Source organism: Microsporum canis, genomic scaffold (genome assembly GCF_000151145.1).
Source record: "Microsporum canis CBS 113480 supercont1.2 genomic scaffold, whole genome shotgun sequence".
In the NCBI taxonomy this organism is placed as follows: domain Eukaryota; kingdom Fungi; phylum Ascomycota; class Eurotiomycetes; order Onygenales; family Arthrodermataceae; genus Microsporum; species Microsporum canis.
Genome location: NW_003299168.1, coordinates 1,593,942 through 1,608,762, shown reverse-complemented (window position 1 = coordinate 1,608,762; position 14,821 = coordinate 1,593,942). Strand labels below are relative to the sequence as shown.

At 46.8% G+C, this 14,821-nt stretch overlaps 7 protein-coding genes across 7 annotated transcripts; 4 read left to right on the top strand and 3 right to left on the bottom strand.

The window, feature by feature from the left end:
- Positions 1-211: 211 nt before the first annotated feature.
- On the top strand, positions 212-1,410 carry MCYG_02045 (cysteine synthase; the record flags this gene model as incomplete). Its single annotated transcript, XM_002849065.1, has 2 exons — positions 212-347; positions 413-1,410. The coding sequence occupies 2 exons, from the start codon at positions 212-214 to the stop codon at positions 1,408-1,410; spliced, it is 1,134 nt and encodes a 377-aa protein (XP_002849111.1).
- A 254-nt stretch (positions 1,411-1,664) lies between these two features.
- On the bottom strand, positions 1,665-3,165 carry MCYG_02044 (sulfite oxidase; the record flags this gene model as incomplete). Its single annotated transcript, XM_002849064.1, has 4 exons — positions 1,665-2,255; positions 2,310-2,757; positions 2,899-2,969; positions 3,031-3,165. The coding sequence occupies 4 exons, from the start codon at positions 3,163-3,165 to the stop codon at positions 1,665-1,667; spliced, it is 1,245 nt and encodes a 414-aa protein (XP_002849110.1).
- A 1,457-nt stretch (positions 3,166-4,622) lies between these two features.
- MCYG_02043 (mitochondrial import inner membrane translocase subunit tim22) lies at positions 4,623-5,310 on the bottom strand (the record flags this gene model as incomplete). Its single annotated transcript, XM_002849063.1, has 3 exons — positions 4,623-4,955; positions 5,026-5,121; positions 5,197-5,310. 3 exons carry the CDS (start codon positions 5,308-5,310, stop codon positions 4,623-4,625), a joined length of 543 nt encoding a protein of 180 aa, XP_002849109.1.
- Positions 5,311-6,090: 780 nt separating this feature from the next.
- On the bottom strand, positions 6,091-7,777 carry MCYG_02042 (conserved hypothetical protein; the record flags this gene model as incomplete). The annotated part of the gene is made up of 2 exons (XM_002849062.1): positions 6,091-6,286; positions 6,351-7,777. 2 exons carry the CDS (start codon positions 7,775-7,777, stop codon positions 6,091-6,093), a joined length of 1,623 nt encoding a protein of 540 aa, XP_002849108.1.
- A 347-nt stretch (positions 7,778-8,124) lies between these two features.
- Positions 8,125-9,757, top strand: MCYG_02041 (conserved hypothetical protein; the record flags this gene model as incomplete). The annotated part of the gene is made up of 2 exons (XM_002849061.1): positions 8,125-8,695; positions 8,760-9,757. The coding sequence occupies 2 exons, from the start codon at positions 8,125-8,127 to the stop codon at positions 9,755-9,757; spliced, it is 1,569 nt and encodes a 522-aa protein (XP_002849107.1).
- A 2,388-nt stretch (positions 9,758-12,145) lies between these two features.
- MCYG_02040 (uncharacterized protein) lies at positions 12,146-12,703 on the top strand (the record flags this gene model as incomplete). Its single annotated transcript, XM_002849060.1, has 1 exon — positions 12,146-12,703. The coding sequence occupies one exon, from the start codon at positions 12,146-12,148 to the stop codon at positions 12,701-12,703; it is 558 nt and encodes a 185-aa protein (XP_002849106.1).
- A 1,661-nt stretch (positions 12,704-14,364) lies between these two features.
- On the top strand, positions 14,365-14,793 carry MCYG_02039 (uncharacterized protein; the record flags this gene model as incomplete). Its single annotated transcript, XM_002849059.1, has 1 exon — positions 14,365-14,793. One exon carries the CDS (start codon positions 14,365-14,367, stop codon positions 14,791-14,793), a length of 429 nt encoding a protein of 142 aa, XP_002849105.1.
- Between the last annotated feature and the right edge of the window lie 28 nt (positions 14,794-14,821).

Sequence of the window (14,821 nt, the reverse complement as noted above, 5' to 3'; positions counted from 1 at the left end):
TACCAGTTGTCTATATTGACCTCCTTAGGCCTGACTGACATTCATCTCTCTTTACGAGCCTAATCACGCCATATATTACACTTCTGACTAATCGGACAGGCCTATTCTCCTCCACATTTCAATCCCCATATAACTATTAACTATCTTGGCTTCCCTTTCCTTTCAATTGAAGGCCTCAACTTCATTTGTGTATATATATACGACAAACGCCATGTTTAGGAAAGGAGTTCGATCTTTTACCACTACAGCCTTTAGGGCTGCCGAGACTGCAGCTCAAATGGAGGCTAGGAACACCTATGGTATTGGGGTTTCTAAAGCACAAGGTGTTGTCAAGGGCCTTACTGGAGGTAATACAATCGCGTCCTTAGTTACAAGTACAATACCACAGAAAACTGATAGGTATTACTACTAGCCATTGGAAACACTCCATTAATTCGCTTAAACCGCCTGTCCGAACAGACTGGTTGCAACATCCTCGGAAAAGCCGAGTTCCAAAACCCAGGAGGGAGTGTCAAGGACCGCGCTGCATTGTTCGTCGTTAAGGATGCTGAAGAGAGAGGCCTACTTAAGCCAGGCGGCACCGTTGTTGAAGGAACCGCAGGAAATACCGGGATTGGCTTGGCTCATGTTTGTCGGTCGAGGGGATACAAGCTCGTTATTTACATGCCAAACACTCAATCGCAGGGGAAAATCGATCTGCTAAGACTCCTTGGTGCAGAAGTCTACCCTGTACCCGCCGTCGCCTTTGACAACCCGGAGAACTACAATCACCAAGCCCGGAGACATGCCGAATCCCTCGAAAACGCCGTCTGGACGAACCAGTTCGATAATATAGCCAATCGAAGGGCCCATATTGAGACCACTGGCCCCGAAATCTGGGCCCAAACGGAAGGAAAAGTAGATGCTTTTACCTGTGCGACTGGGACGGGTGGCACATTGGCGGGAGTGACCAGGTATCTAAAGACCGTGAGTGATGGCAAAGTGAAGTCCTTCCTTGCCGATCCTCCAGGGAGCGTGCTGTACAGCTACATTACAAGTGGGGGAACCCTTATCGAGCGCACTGGTAGCAGTATAACGGAAGGAATTGGCCAGGGCCGTGTAACGGACAACTTACAGCCTGATATTGATCTTGTTGACGGAGCTCTCAATATCAGTGATGAGAAGAGTATTGAAATGGTGTACCGATGCCTCGATGAAGAAGGTTTATACTTGGGTGCAAGCTCGGCCCTTAATGTTGTTGCAGCAAAGGAGGTTGCGGAAAAGCTCGGAAAGGGACATACTGTCGTTACAATGCTCTGTGACGGAGCCTATCGATACGCGGACCGATTGTTTTCTGACGAATGGTTGAAATCCAAAAATCTTAGAGGCGCGATACCCCAGCATCTTGAGAAGTATATTGTGCTGCCTTAATATGTATATATATGACACAATAATGTTGGTTTAGTTGATAAACATGCTATAAAGCTGGCAAATATGTTATCAATATGTACGATGAGAATGGGAAAGAAGAGGAAGTGAGTATACCAATCACCACAGATGGTGACTTGACATCAACGTTGAGAGAAGTTACGTTATAAAACATCAATCCTGCTCCCAAGAAACCGCTCATAAGAATCGGGCTCGCTCGTTCAACAAGCGCAAAGAAATACTTTTTAAACCAGCCATTAAACAACATTAACATCCCACGAAGCACCATAACCGTTGTAAACCACGCCACGAATATTCCATTGAGAAAATTCCGGTTGGGTATTCCCGCCTCCATCAGTAGCACGACAATATATCGTCTTACCCTGTCCCTTTTCAGCTTTGGCCCTGACTTTCCATAGAGTCCAGCTCCACTTGGATTGTGGCTTGTCATCCTGTAGTTCAGCATCGACCCAGTTTTCTCCGCCATCTGTTGAGACTTCAACGCGAACAATCGGTCCTTGACTCCCAGCGGGGACGGCAAATCCTTTAACTTCTATACAGCCATCAGAGGATAGCTTGATGGTATCTCCATCGTCTGGACAAGCGACGACGGAGTTAACTGGCATTTCTTGGATTGACGGAACCGTTTTCCAGTAGTCCTCTGCGAGTTCCCAGGTGCTTGCCTCTGGGGGAAGAACTTTGTAATCATGCTGTTGATAGAAGTTTGGCGACTCATCCGCTTGGACTGTGATTCGATCAAGCCATTTAACCCATCGTGCGCCAGCAACTCCAGGCACGACCACCCGAACGGGGAAGCCGTACTCCGGCGGTAGAGGCTCATCATTCATCTGGCGATTGTTAATACTCAAAGTGATAAACAGGGATGGGCAAAGTATTCTTACATCAAGGGCCAAGATAACCTCTTCGCTCATCTTCATGGCTCTCCATAGCTCGATGCTCACGCCGTAATAATCATCATCCTCGCATGGAGCTTGAAAACAGGCAAAGGCAACATTTAGCAGACTCTGCTCTGGATTCTTATTCTTGAGCTGTGCTCTCATTAAAACGTCTCTAAGGCGCGGACCCTTCCACTTGCAATTCATGATAGCTCCATCGGCCCAGTCGACACCATGCACCTCTTTTAGCTTCGTTCGCATAGTATGCCGCCTATTTCCTGCGCATTGCAATGCACATACAACTTCATGTTGAGGAAATTCATTCCGGAGTTGCGATACGGATATCGAAAACGGAGCTTCGACCTCGCCATCGACGGTGATGAAATGCCGTGCCCCATTTATTTGTGGAATGATGCTATGATTTCGATAATATCCATCCTTCGTTGTCAGGAAACTGTGATGATACAAGTCAGCTTCTAAAGCCACCAATCATATCCCCAGTTGCGGCAAGAATACGAGCCAACTGCTGTGACAGGGATTGGTATGTTCTGCAGACCACCACCAGAAGAACTAAACGGATAACATCATAACATACCTAGAAACAAGTTCTTTGATGGGCGGCTCTCTGTTCAGGATCTCTGCCAAACCCAGCCGCGGTGTGTCCGCCTATGTCAACCAGTTAGCAGGTAGCACAGCAACAGCGGCTTAACCAATGGTGATGCCATACCTTGTCCATAGCTAGATATTCTTTGATGCGATTCAAAATGAAGGCAAATGGTTCCCTGATGAGGAAATCTCGGATGAGACTCAGCAAGGACCTAAAAGCTGCTTTAAAAGCTGCTCTCAAACCCGGTTGTAACATGATAGTTAGTTAAGGAAGCCTCTGTGTTTGCTACTTTTTTCTCTCTTCTCCTACTGCTCAGATTTCAGATCCAGGTGGGCATGGCAATCCATATATAAATTGTTTTACCTTCTAGTGTGCTGCCAGATGATCAAGCCGTGTAACGAGCAGAACAACTCTTCTAGGAGCATATAGACCAGCCAAGGGATTGCCCAGGTCCACAAGGGCTAGATATTATTATTGTTGGAGGGCCTGTTTTCACTCTCTAGACTACACCGTGTTGGGTGAAGCGGTCTCAGTGGCTTGCCCCTAAGCCATGCACGCTTGGACTATCGGCGGAACGGTGGGTATTAATTCTCCTCATCGAGAGAAAAGGGATAGAAGAAGGTTATTATGGCCGGGAAGAGCCTGTTCTGGCCAAGCACTTTCGTCCTTGATATCGGAGGGATTATCCCTTCTTTCTTGCAGCTTGTTTGCTGTTCCATGGTATATATCCAAGGACGAGCGGAAGTTGCGGAGGGCTCGGGAAGTGAGCGGCAACCAAGCTCGTCCCAGAGGAGAAGACTTCATCAAAAAAATTAATTGCACAGCGTTTTCTTAGCATGGAGATCTTGTGTGTCTGCTCAAGACTGCGATGCGCCACCAACTCGATATTCGAACCGGCTAGTGTGACGTATTATTTGCGTCAACAGAATCGCCAAGCGTCCAGGAAAATCTTCTTTGCCGGCCGAAAGCATGATAACTATTTATCTGCTCTTTGGTCGAGAGCCGGAAGATGGTTTTTTGTTTGTGGGCTTGTTTGTCACCGGCTGGGGGAACGGCTGTATTTGCAGGGCTGGGGTGGCCGAGATGGCAGCAGGAGAGTTGTCAAGGTATTTTTTCGGGGATTAATATAATATATATATTCATTATTCTTGGCGTCAGTTTAATAGTTGTACAGCCGCAACACTTTTGTTACATATATCTCGACTTCTCCCCGTGTCAGATCAAGTCTTTTGTTGCCTTTGTGAAGGGCCGGGACGGAAGCTGTTGGGGAGGTGTCGCCCCCCTAGTCAGTCCCTAATAAAATAGTATCGGAGCTCAGCTTTGCTGATCGTCCCGCCCATCGCCGATGGACTGGACGCCATGCGGAGTCGAACTAGAGCTCGAAGGAGAACATACCCCTTGGGCAGCCCAGAGCATCGAGCACGCTGGAGGACGACACGCCGGCCGAGTTCTATGTGCATGCCAAGGTCATAACCAACCACCTTCTATGTAATAAGGAACCCATCCGTGCAAAAAACGCCAAGTATACGCCGGTTGTAGGTGTAGTAGTATCCCGCCAAACCCCTTATAAATCGTACAATTATCAACAACGTCGAGTGGAAAAAGAGAGTCTATAGAACAAAGAGAGACTCCGCCGGGACTTCGTGGGTTATTTTTGTACTTTTATTCGACACGTCGACGGCTTTCGCGGAGCTTTATAGGGTTAGGTTGCATTAATCGGATGGCTGTCTCATGTACGCATCAATGGCAGCACTAAAGGCCGCAAAACCAGCACATCCAAGGAGGGCTGCCTGAGGACCTGCTTTGGCGCCAAGGATTCCACCAGTGATGCATCCAGCAGCGATACCGTTGGCCAGATCATTTTTGGCACGTAGCCCTTCAATGCAGCATTCAGTGCCACTAAAAAGAGCACCAACAACCATGAAGTTCTTCGCGCTGCTGTATGATCGTGAACCCATGTCTTTGAATCCGCGTCGAAGTTGCTCGCGTACCGGTAGAGAGGATATTTGCTGGCCTTGGGGCGTGAGAGGTGTATCATATGACATCTAAGCAAAAGGCACAAGGATAAGCAGTTGAATATATATGAAAAAATGCATGAACGTATGTGAGACTTACACTGCTCATGAACAAGCCGAATGCGCCTCCTAGCGCAAAGCCCATTCCTCCCGCCATTACTGTTTTAACTGGACACGACTCCATGGCACCAGTCATCTATTGGAGGTTGACATATTAGTATCCGCCTTCGCATCGTCAAGCTCATCTCCTGTTTAAAGGATTATAACTCACCATTTTGACCATAGCCTGCTCCTGTTCATTCAGCCCGCTGGTCGATGGAGGAAGTCCCGCACTTGTCAGACCGGGGGTTATCCCCGACGAACCGCTGGATCCTGTGAAGCTCATTGTTTATAGTCCTATTCTCGTCTTTTCTTGCAGTGGTGAGTTTTGGCCGTTATAGCTAGAGTTGAAGGGATGCGCACGAAAAGAGGCCGGGAACGAAAGGAAGGAAATATGAAGGCTCGACTATTAGAAATAAGTAAAATTAACAAACAGTCTGCGGCTCAGAACGAAATGTAATTAATAGTGAAACGTATTCAATGTCTCTTCAAATCTTCAAATCGAAATCTGTATAAAACCTTATTCTTCGGAACGTAAATACTATTATTCCGATATACTTTCATATTACATAATATAATGCCCAGCCTTATTTAGCGCCTCGGTATAGTCACGTGAATTAAGCTGGGTGTAATCGCTGACTAATACAAATACAGCTGTAACTTGCATAGAAGACGAAAGATGAATTATCATTAAGAATAAATAAATACAAAGGACCCCCAGAATGAAAAACAAGGAATCAAGAAAGACGCAGCAAATCAATATACAGCAGAATATAGAAAAGGGCCTCGGAGAATGTGCCCAGCAGGTAAATATGATAAATCAGAGAGATAAGAAACAGATCGTCAATATATGATCAAAGCAAACGCCGACGTATCAAGCCCATAAATTCGTTTATATATTTCCCGACACGGCAGGATTTCTCCTGTCAATGCGTGGTGAAAAGAGAGCAGATCTCTATTTTTCTTTTGTAACGGTTCAACCATGGTCGTCATTGCCGTGGACATTTCGTTGGGTGAGTATAGGAAATGGAAAAATTATATAAAGTGGTCGTGTGTATGGAATAGTCTAATCATCTTTGGACCCTTTCTTTGCACTGTCTGAGCCGGCTGGTGAGAGACTTCGTTCCCACTCAGCCATCAAGGTTGAGGCAGTGCGGGCCAGTTTTGAAGGAGTGGATTTCGTCATGGCGGGCCACGGTATGCCATCTGGATGCTCGGGGCTGCTGGCAGCCTCTATATCCAGGTCTTTGTAGTCCATCACGCTATTCGGGGCGTTAGCTACGGGAGGATAGAAGGATAGGGGGAGGACGCTGAATATATGCTGACCTTGCACTCGTCCGTGGGCTGCTGGCATTTGTTGACGGGGAGTGGTCTCTTTTCGAAGGAAACGTCGAGCTGCTCGAGGATGGGGTGTGTGTCTTCGGCTGGGGGCTGTCCCATATATCCCAGTTATCGTCGATATCTAATAAGCTGGGCTGATGGCTAGGAGTATTTGATTTGTTTTGATTTCGACTTGCAGGCTTGCTAGGCTGGGCCCTATTTGGAGCGGTGACGCCAAATTCCTCCCAGAAGTCAGCCTCCGAAGCCGTTCCACGTTTATTTTGCTTGGCAGCAGTAGCGGCCTTTGAAGGTGCTGATCTGCCGGACCTTGAAGGCGTTGCTGAATGATTTCTGGAGCCCGCAGCGCCTCCACCGGGTCTATTGATAAACTGGTCCGGGCGTTGATATGCCTGTGAAGTGCGGGATTGAGTCGCATTAATGCCCTCTTCCCCTACAGTTGCCTGACGAATATCTTCAAGGAAAGTCCATAGTCCGTCCTTGAAATCAGTAGCCATCTGCCTTCCGGTCCGTACGAGCGCTTCTGTGGTTGCATCTTGCGGTATTGGAGGAAGAGACCTCCGCCATAGTCCCTTGTCCTGCGGAGACTTCTGTTTTGCGAGGGTGAGGATGGTTTGTTTGCCACTGTTTGATTCTCGATCAATAGAGGGAAGAGTCGCCGATCTGGGGTACCCAGATGGCCGTGCACTTCTTGCATCACCCGGCTGGGGGAGTGGAGAGCCGCTACAGCCATCTCTCGCAGAGAGAAGGGAGAGGGTGCGTGTATGTCGAGAGCCTTCAAACACCGTCCTTGCCCTTGACGGCTGGCTTGTGCCTGGTGAATGTGACATAGAATTTCTGGAACTATGCCGTCTTTCGAACTCTCGGCTAAGTCTTCTCTGCCCGGATGCATCACTGTCCGCTGGTGACTGCGTAGTTCCCGTTTCTCCAGCCTGGCTCCCTTCAGTTGCCGTCTGTCTCAACGGCTTCATAGCCTCGGCGCGGTAAACGACCTGGTTTATCTTCCTGCCCTTTTCATTCTGCTCCCACTGCTTCTTCAGGGTTATAAGCTCCAGCTCAGCCCTCTGCAGCTCTTCCTTGAGCTCCAACACCTTCCGTTCCTGCGCAGCGAGGGCAGTGAGGAAACCATAGCCTTCATCCGGTGGTTCACTCAACGCAGAGATCGAAGGCGAAGCTCGATAGGGCGTGGGCATGGTGGGTGACGGCTCCGACGGTGTTTGTTTGGAAGCCGGCGAATCCTTCCCTGAGCGGGGTCCATTGGCCAACTCGGGCGGAACATTGATGGGGAAGTTGAGCGTGAGTCTCTTCGCATGCCGAGCAGCTCCATTCGGTCGTGGAGGAAGCGATGCTCGCTGTCTTTGCCTCTCGCTGTCGAAACATGGTTGCGAGGCCTGTGAAAGTTCCGGCCCTTCCATGGTTCACGGTGGACAGGTTCAAGGGGGTGGTAGCGTCTTTACAGGAGGTCATCAACATTCAGGCCTGCAGAGGAAGCCATCGCTCTTCAGTCTCGTCTTTCCTTGCTCTTGTTCTCGCTTGTTGGCTTGTTGTGTTTCTTGTTTACTCTTAAGAAAAAAAAAGCACTTCAGGGGCGAAGATTACGACTTGCGTTAATTTGATATATCACGTGATTAAGTACCTTTCCGCCTATTTTGTGCCTGAAGGTACTTTTGGCGTATTAATGTTAATGACAAGAAACTTCTTCTATAAAGAAGAAGAAGAAGAAGAGGCAGAGGCAAAAGGAAGAACAAGCCTGTCTTTTTCGATGGCATACTCCTCCGAACGGCCAGGGTCTGGCTACGCAGACGACTCGGCCAGCCAGATCGAACTGCTCCTCGGTGGCGAAGACGAGGGCTCCCCGAAGAGACCCAAGAAGACCGTCTGGACAGCCCAGCGCTGCTATCGCTGCCTACAGAACCTTCTTCACGACCTGATACTCCACCAGCGAAGACGGTTCCGCTGCCGAAACTCTTCAAGGACTCACACGCTATGGCAGTCGTTCAGGTTACTCAGTTACTTGGTTGGTGGTTTTATCCTCGTCTCGGTGGTGCAGGCCATCTGTCACCCATCCTACGAGCGGCCCCCTGAACACTACTCGCGGCTGCATCAAAAGATCCTCAGCTCGACTGAATCCGGGCGCGCGAACCCGGATAACGAGAAAATATTCATCGCGGCAAACATCATCAGGGAAGACTTGATCAGGGGGCCCTGGGGTGCTTCGCTGCTGGAACTCGTCACCCTGCTGGGAGCGAGGAATGTCTTCGTGAGCATATATGAAAACGACAGCGGAAATGCGACTAGTGAGGCGCTTATGGAGCTCCAGGATAAACTTCCATGTTCGTGTTTTTTTATTCACTTTCAACTGTGACAAAAACAAGAATTTAACCTTAAAGCTTCCAGGTAATTCATCGGTTGTTGCCGGGGACCATCTTCGCCTCTCTGATCTGCCCAAGACTACCGCGCCTGGCGGCAAGAAGCGTATAAAGAGAATTGCGTACCTGGCCGAAGTTCGAAATCGGGCGCTCAGGCCTTTGAATTCTTCCTACACCCCTGACTCGACAGAGCCATCAGAAAGAGGATTCCGCCATACGACGGAGCAATTCGATCGTGTGCTCTTTTTAAATGACATCTATTTTTCAGCCACAGATGCTGCCCAGCTATTATTCTCTACTAATGCTGAAAAGACGGGTCGTCCAGACTATCGCGCAGCATGTGCCATCGACTTTACCGCCAATGTGATGTTTTACGATACCTTTGTCGTGAGAGACATGGAGGGCTACGGCATGGGCCTAATGTTCTTCCCTTGGTTCCCGGCGGTTGGAAAGAGCGAAAGCCGGCAAGATGTCCTCGCTGAAAAAGACGCGGTCCGAGTTCGCAGTTGCTGGGGAGGCATGGTAGCATTTGACGCTCAAATTTTCCAGAGCAAAAATTCGAATAATCAGTCAGAGCTCGCCATCACCTTTCGACATGAGCCAGAGCCGTTCTGGGAAGCTGCTGAGTGCTGCCTGATTTTCGCTGATACGGAGACCGGGTCTCCAGCTGGCGTCTATATTAATCCTTTCATTCGAGTCGCATATACAGAGAACACTTGGATCTGGCTTGGTTTTTTCCGGAGGTATGAGCGGATATTTGCCAATTTACAATGGATTGTGAGTAAAATCGGTTATCCTGAATATAACCCTCGCAGGCTGCACAACCCCGGCCAAGTGGTCAAAGAGAAAGTATGGGTTAACGGTGAGGATGAGAGCCAACCTGGCTCATTCCAAATGCTGGAACGAAGAGCAGGAGCAGGCGGTTTTTGCGGCCAAAGGCGAATGTTTGTCATGAAAGAAGACATCAACGCTGCGAACAAGAAGGGCGAAAAGAACTGGGAGAAATTACCGGTTCCTTCCCGGTAGAACGGAGAATTGAAAAATAGACGCATTCACAAGTTATAAACACCAATCACCCAAAGACAGTAAGTCGAGATGCCCAGTTACCTTTTGTTCACTAATGACTCCCCTATTGTAATTAACACTTTTCTTTCCCTTTATCTCATATATTTCCTGTCCATTAATAAAAATAGGACCTTGACTTGTCCATTTATTGATATACAACAAGCCACAAGTTCTTGTGGAAGTATCATAGTTCTTCGGGAATAATAAATCCATGGCGATTGTCCCCATACCAATGACTTCCAGTTTGGAAAAGTTATATTCTCTAGGATTGCCACATTCGCGAGATTCGTCTTAGCCACCCTTTTTATTTAAAGGACTTATCCAATTTTAAGGTGACATTTCGATTTGGCAACTTAACATAATATATTGACTTACAAACAGGGGATTAATCTGATCACTCCGCGTGCTAAACCGAGGCCCCATTATGCAACAACCAACCAGTCATGGCAGGACTTTTAACTACAGACTACCGTAGGTTTACATATGGAGCGTACCGAAAACAATATCATTATTCGGAGATTTCCGTTTGCCACTTCACCATCTTTATACAATGCGTCTCTCGTACCCTATGAGCCCTACAACAACTTTTCCGCTTCATAACTAACCAGCATTCCGGTGATTCCGCATACTCTTGCGTAAGGCGGAAGCGCTGGGCCTCGCTACGTGTATATGGGCGTAAGCTGATGACCATATTATTCTGGCCAGGGCCAGCCTTGTTCTTCCCTCGGCCATCTAGGCAAGCTTCTGGACTGGGGTGTCAGATTCGAGAGCAAGAATCTAGGACGTTTCTCCTTCCTTTTCAACTCTGAATAAAGATGGGCTTTGTCCCTGATCAGAATTCAGGATATCGGAAATAGACATATGATCGTGATACCATAATTAACCCAATCATTGATGCCGCCGGCAGTTTGATAACGGTCCAGAATCGACAAGGACTATCCGGCCCGAACTCGATACCGTTCGTGCCATTGAGAGTGACGTTTAGTCCATTCTGAATGTTAGAGATAACCGTGTAATATCGGTCAGCAGAAACGCATGCGACGTGCATATTTGTAGCCGAGATTCAAAACACGTATGTATGGAGAGGAACGTGGTTTTGAAGAGCAGTGCTTTGAACTTTGGCTTTTGCCAATAGAACCCAAGACAAGGGAGAGATGGGCCTTTATGTAAAACTCTCTGGCACAGAATGCTGACTATTTTAAGCAAGGGCGAAGTTTTCATTTCTCCAAGGGCTGTACACGACGAGTATTTCTCTTGCCGTGTTTACCCAGGAAGAGAGTTCCTATTCATCCACATCAGACGATTTGACTGGGGTGGATAGATAACAATTGTCTAAAACCACGCTCATAGGAATCGTATTACCGAGCTCGTCAATGCCCAAAATACAATGCTGCTAAATCCAGGTAGCTGTTCTATTTCGGTAGACACGGCTCTCCCATGGCCAGGATTAAACGGGTACTACTTCAGATCCAATATCTATACGACCTTGCTCGATGACCCGTCATCAACGGGGCTGGAAGAAAACGTCAGCTACTTCGGAGAGGAAACGTTGGCGATGGCTAATTTTAATTCCTGAGGAATCCGAAGCTTTGACCTACCCGAGACGATTCCAATTATCTACTGTGGAATGTAGTCTAAGAATGCTGTTATATTCAGGTATCTGTCAGTCAACTACTCCTTAGCACGAAACGGTATACTGTGTGAACGACGTCAGAACTATTAAACAGGTGACGATGCATGGCTTCTCTGATGGCACCTTTGTTATCCCGATGAGGTCTATCTATACATATTTATTGCAAGCATGTCTGGGATGCCCAAGGCCAGCACTAATTTCATGGGTTGCCTAGTTAATGCAGGCATGAGTGATATTATTTCTCGAGTGTCCCGTTGCGACTGCAGTGAGATTTTAGTATCTTCTTGTTCCTGCAAGAGGGTAGTAGGCCGAGATACCTCACCAGAAAGTGAACGTCAACGTTATTCTTCCCATTGCAAATATACTTTTACAAGAACTAATATACCGGGGAGATAATCCGTTTTTATCCAGGGAAATAACGTTGATAATACTCGGTCTTATGCCAGTAATCATAATAACCATTTTAACTACTTGGCACCGGTCAAAACCATCATCAATGCCTCATGCATTGGAAAGACTTCTCCTCTCAAGCCATGCCAGTCTGGAGGAACGAATAATCTCGGCAAACGGGGCTTGAAGATTTATTATTCTTAAGAATCATCGTTTCCCCTCGTTTCCTTACCACCTACTCTTCTTTCTTACAAGGAGTATACAAAATTTCCACAACTACCCTTTGAGCCTTCAATCTGATCAGACTGCACGGCATATTTACGAAAATGCATTTCACCTTTACACTTCTACTATGCCTTTTAGTTTCTGGGGGAAGCGCCCAGAACCACGTTGATTCGAAAAACACAGCCTCCACGACGGGCAACGAGTATTACTATGATTATAAAATGATACCTTTGACTGCCAATTTCACCATCTTGGATGATTTTGACCATAGTGTTCTCGCTATTGGTGCCGGTCCAACTGGTGAAGTTGTTGAGGTCAAGCCTAATAATAGCCACGACTGGTTCATTGAGCAACTTACGAAATATACGCACATTGTACGCGATAAGAACAGCTCCAAATTTATACGTTTCCCGGAATTGAAGGACGGCGCAGTCGCTACACTTAGTGAAACCGCCGCAACGCTGTTTGAGGCCACGATAGGCCCCAATGTCGTGTACAAGTTCAAAGCAACCGATGCAAAACCTGAGGATGGTCCTCTTATGTGGACAATGGAAGCATACAGCGCAATGGACCAACGCCTAGTTCTTAAGCTACGCAAACCGTCAGGAATGGCGCGACAGGATTTCGTTGTGAAGAAGACCCCAATACAGGGTAACTAGGTGCACGCAAGCCTTAATGGAGACTTATCCTGCAGCAATTGCCGTCTCCGTACACAAAATCGTCATATAAAGGGTTGTCATTTCCTCGTATTTAGTTAGCTCAACTTCTCTTTATTCAATGACTAGCGTTCTTACCTTACCAGTTACTATAAGGTCTGGGTATTTGCACTAGCTGTTTGCATCAGAGCTGCTCATTATATGACTGTGATATACCAAATTAGAAATTGCCTTTGGTATTTTTCTACTAAGTTGCTGTTATTGCTATCCTGCCACCTTTTCTATAACTACCCCTGCCACAACACTAGCCATCCCTCCATCTCTGGCCTCGGGAATCTCCTACATCTGTTGCTCAGTTACCAGACGCTCCATCTGTTCAAGCTTGAGAGAATCCATCCGATTGGTGGGCAGTAGCCTATCTTTACAGTCTTCCGATCGGAAGAATCCTCTCCAGCTCTCGAAGAGGAAGCATTAAGTATTATTCAACTGGCTCATCCACCATCTTGAGGGGCCCTGGATGCCAGTGAGGGATAACATGCTCAGAAGAAGTTGATTCTCACTCATGGCTGGTTATATGCTATATCATATATACACCATATATTTAGTCCTGTTGAATTTGCAAAATTGCTAGGACAAGGCTTTAAACTCTTCAAATTAGAGAAACGCTCATCACACACATATTTTGGTGTTTATGTTCACAGAGAATATGGGCGATATGGAGAATAGGGCGGTTCAGAAAACCAAAATAAACTAACTGCTAGTTATTATAGTTAGGCTTAACCATTAGTTCTTCAATTTACCTAACTAATCAATCAGGAATTATAGGGAAGGGTACGGTCTAAACATCCGGGCCCTCATCTTGAAGAAAGGCCTGCTGTACGCTTTTACCTTTCTGAGCTATGAGGCTGGAATAAAGTGATGACTAATAAAATTTACTAACATACATATATAGTTACACTTAGCGAGTACACAGTATGTAACTCGTAGATCCACTTTAGAGTAGGGGTCATATACTAGTCCTCTTTAAGAAAACCTAATGCTACTTTAACTTAGTGCCCCTGTTAATGCAGGGATACCTGATGTATCCTCTTTTGATATCACTTTGGCCCGTCACCCCGTACTACATACATACATATATAGAACCAAGCCCCAGCTCAAAGGAGATTGATAAACAGAATAACTCAAATCTCACTTGCAGCAACCTCTAGACTATAGCTATCAAAGGAGATTATTTCAACGTTTACTCTGCACAGTAACTGCTTACTGTCTAACAATCATCTCCTAGCGCATCAGTAAACCCAGCAGAGGACCTCCACATATACGGGTTTTGTCCAACCCAAGCAATATATCTGTCCTTGTCCATGCTATTACAATCTGGAGGGCAGAAACTAGTTGCAATTATAGGAACGATAGTGAGGCATCATTGCCAAGTTGTATATGCACCGGCAATCTAATGCAGTCAGCCGACATTTTCAACCTGAGAAAGCAATGGAAAGCTGATGGAGCCGTGAAAACGTCTGTAGACACGGAAACTAGGTAATATCATGGCTTTCGATGCTACTTAAACGTATAAAGACACATATATATCCTCTGATTTCTATGCATACTCCGGTCATAATCACCATTTTCAACTTAATTCACCAGTTTTCTGAGAACCCACCAAAATGCATTTTTCATCGTTGGTGATGGTCACCCTTTGCGCCTTTGCGGCAGGAATCTCGGCGACTCCCCAAAAACTATACACCATCATTACCAGTAAACAATATGGATTAAATCTCACACTCAATTCCGACAGAGGGATTATTGGGTTTGAGAAGGACAGCCCTTTCCGCTATTGGGTTGATTATCCAGTTTCCCAGGGGGCACATAACTGGCACTGTTTCAGGGCAAAGCAAAAATACACGTTCAACGTCGTCTGGTGGATTCGTTTCCAAGACTACGTATCCGGCAAATCTGCAACAGCACCTCTAAATTACGCCTACCCCCCCATCACTATTCGAGGTCGAAACCGTGGGAGATACCTCCTATTTCATTGCTATAGAGTCTCTGGGCCGAGCGGAGAAACTGGCCTGCACAATCGAGCAGGACAATAATACCGCGGTTTTCTCTTTGAAATTGCGG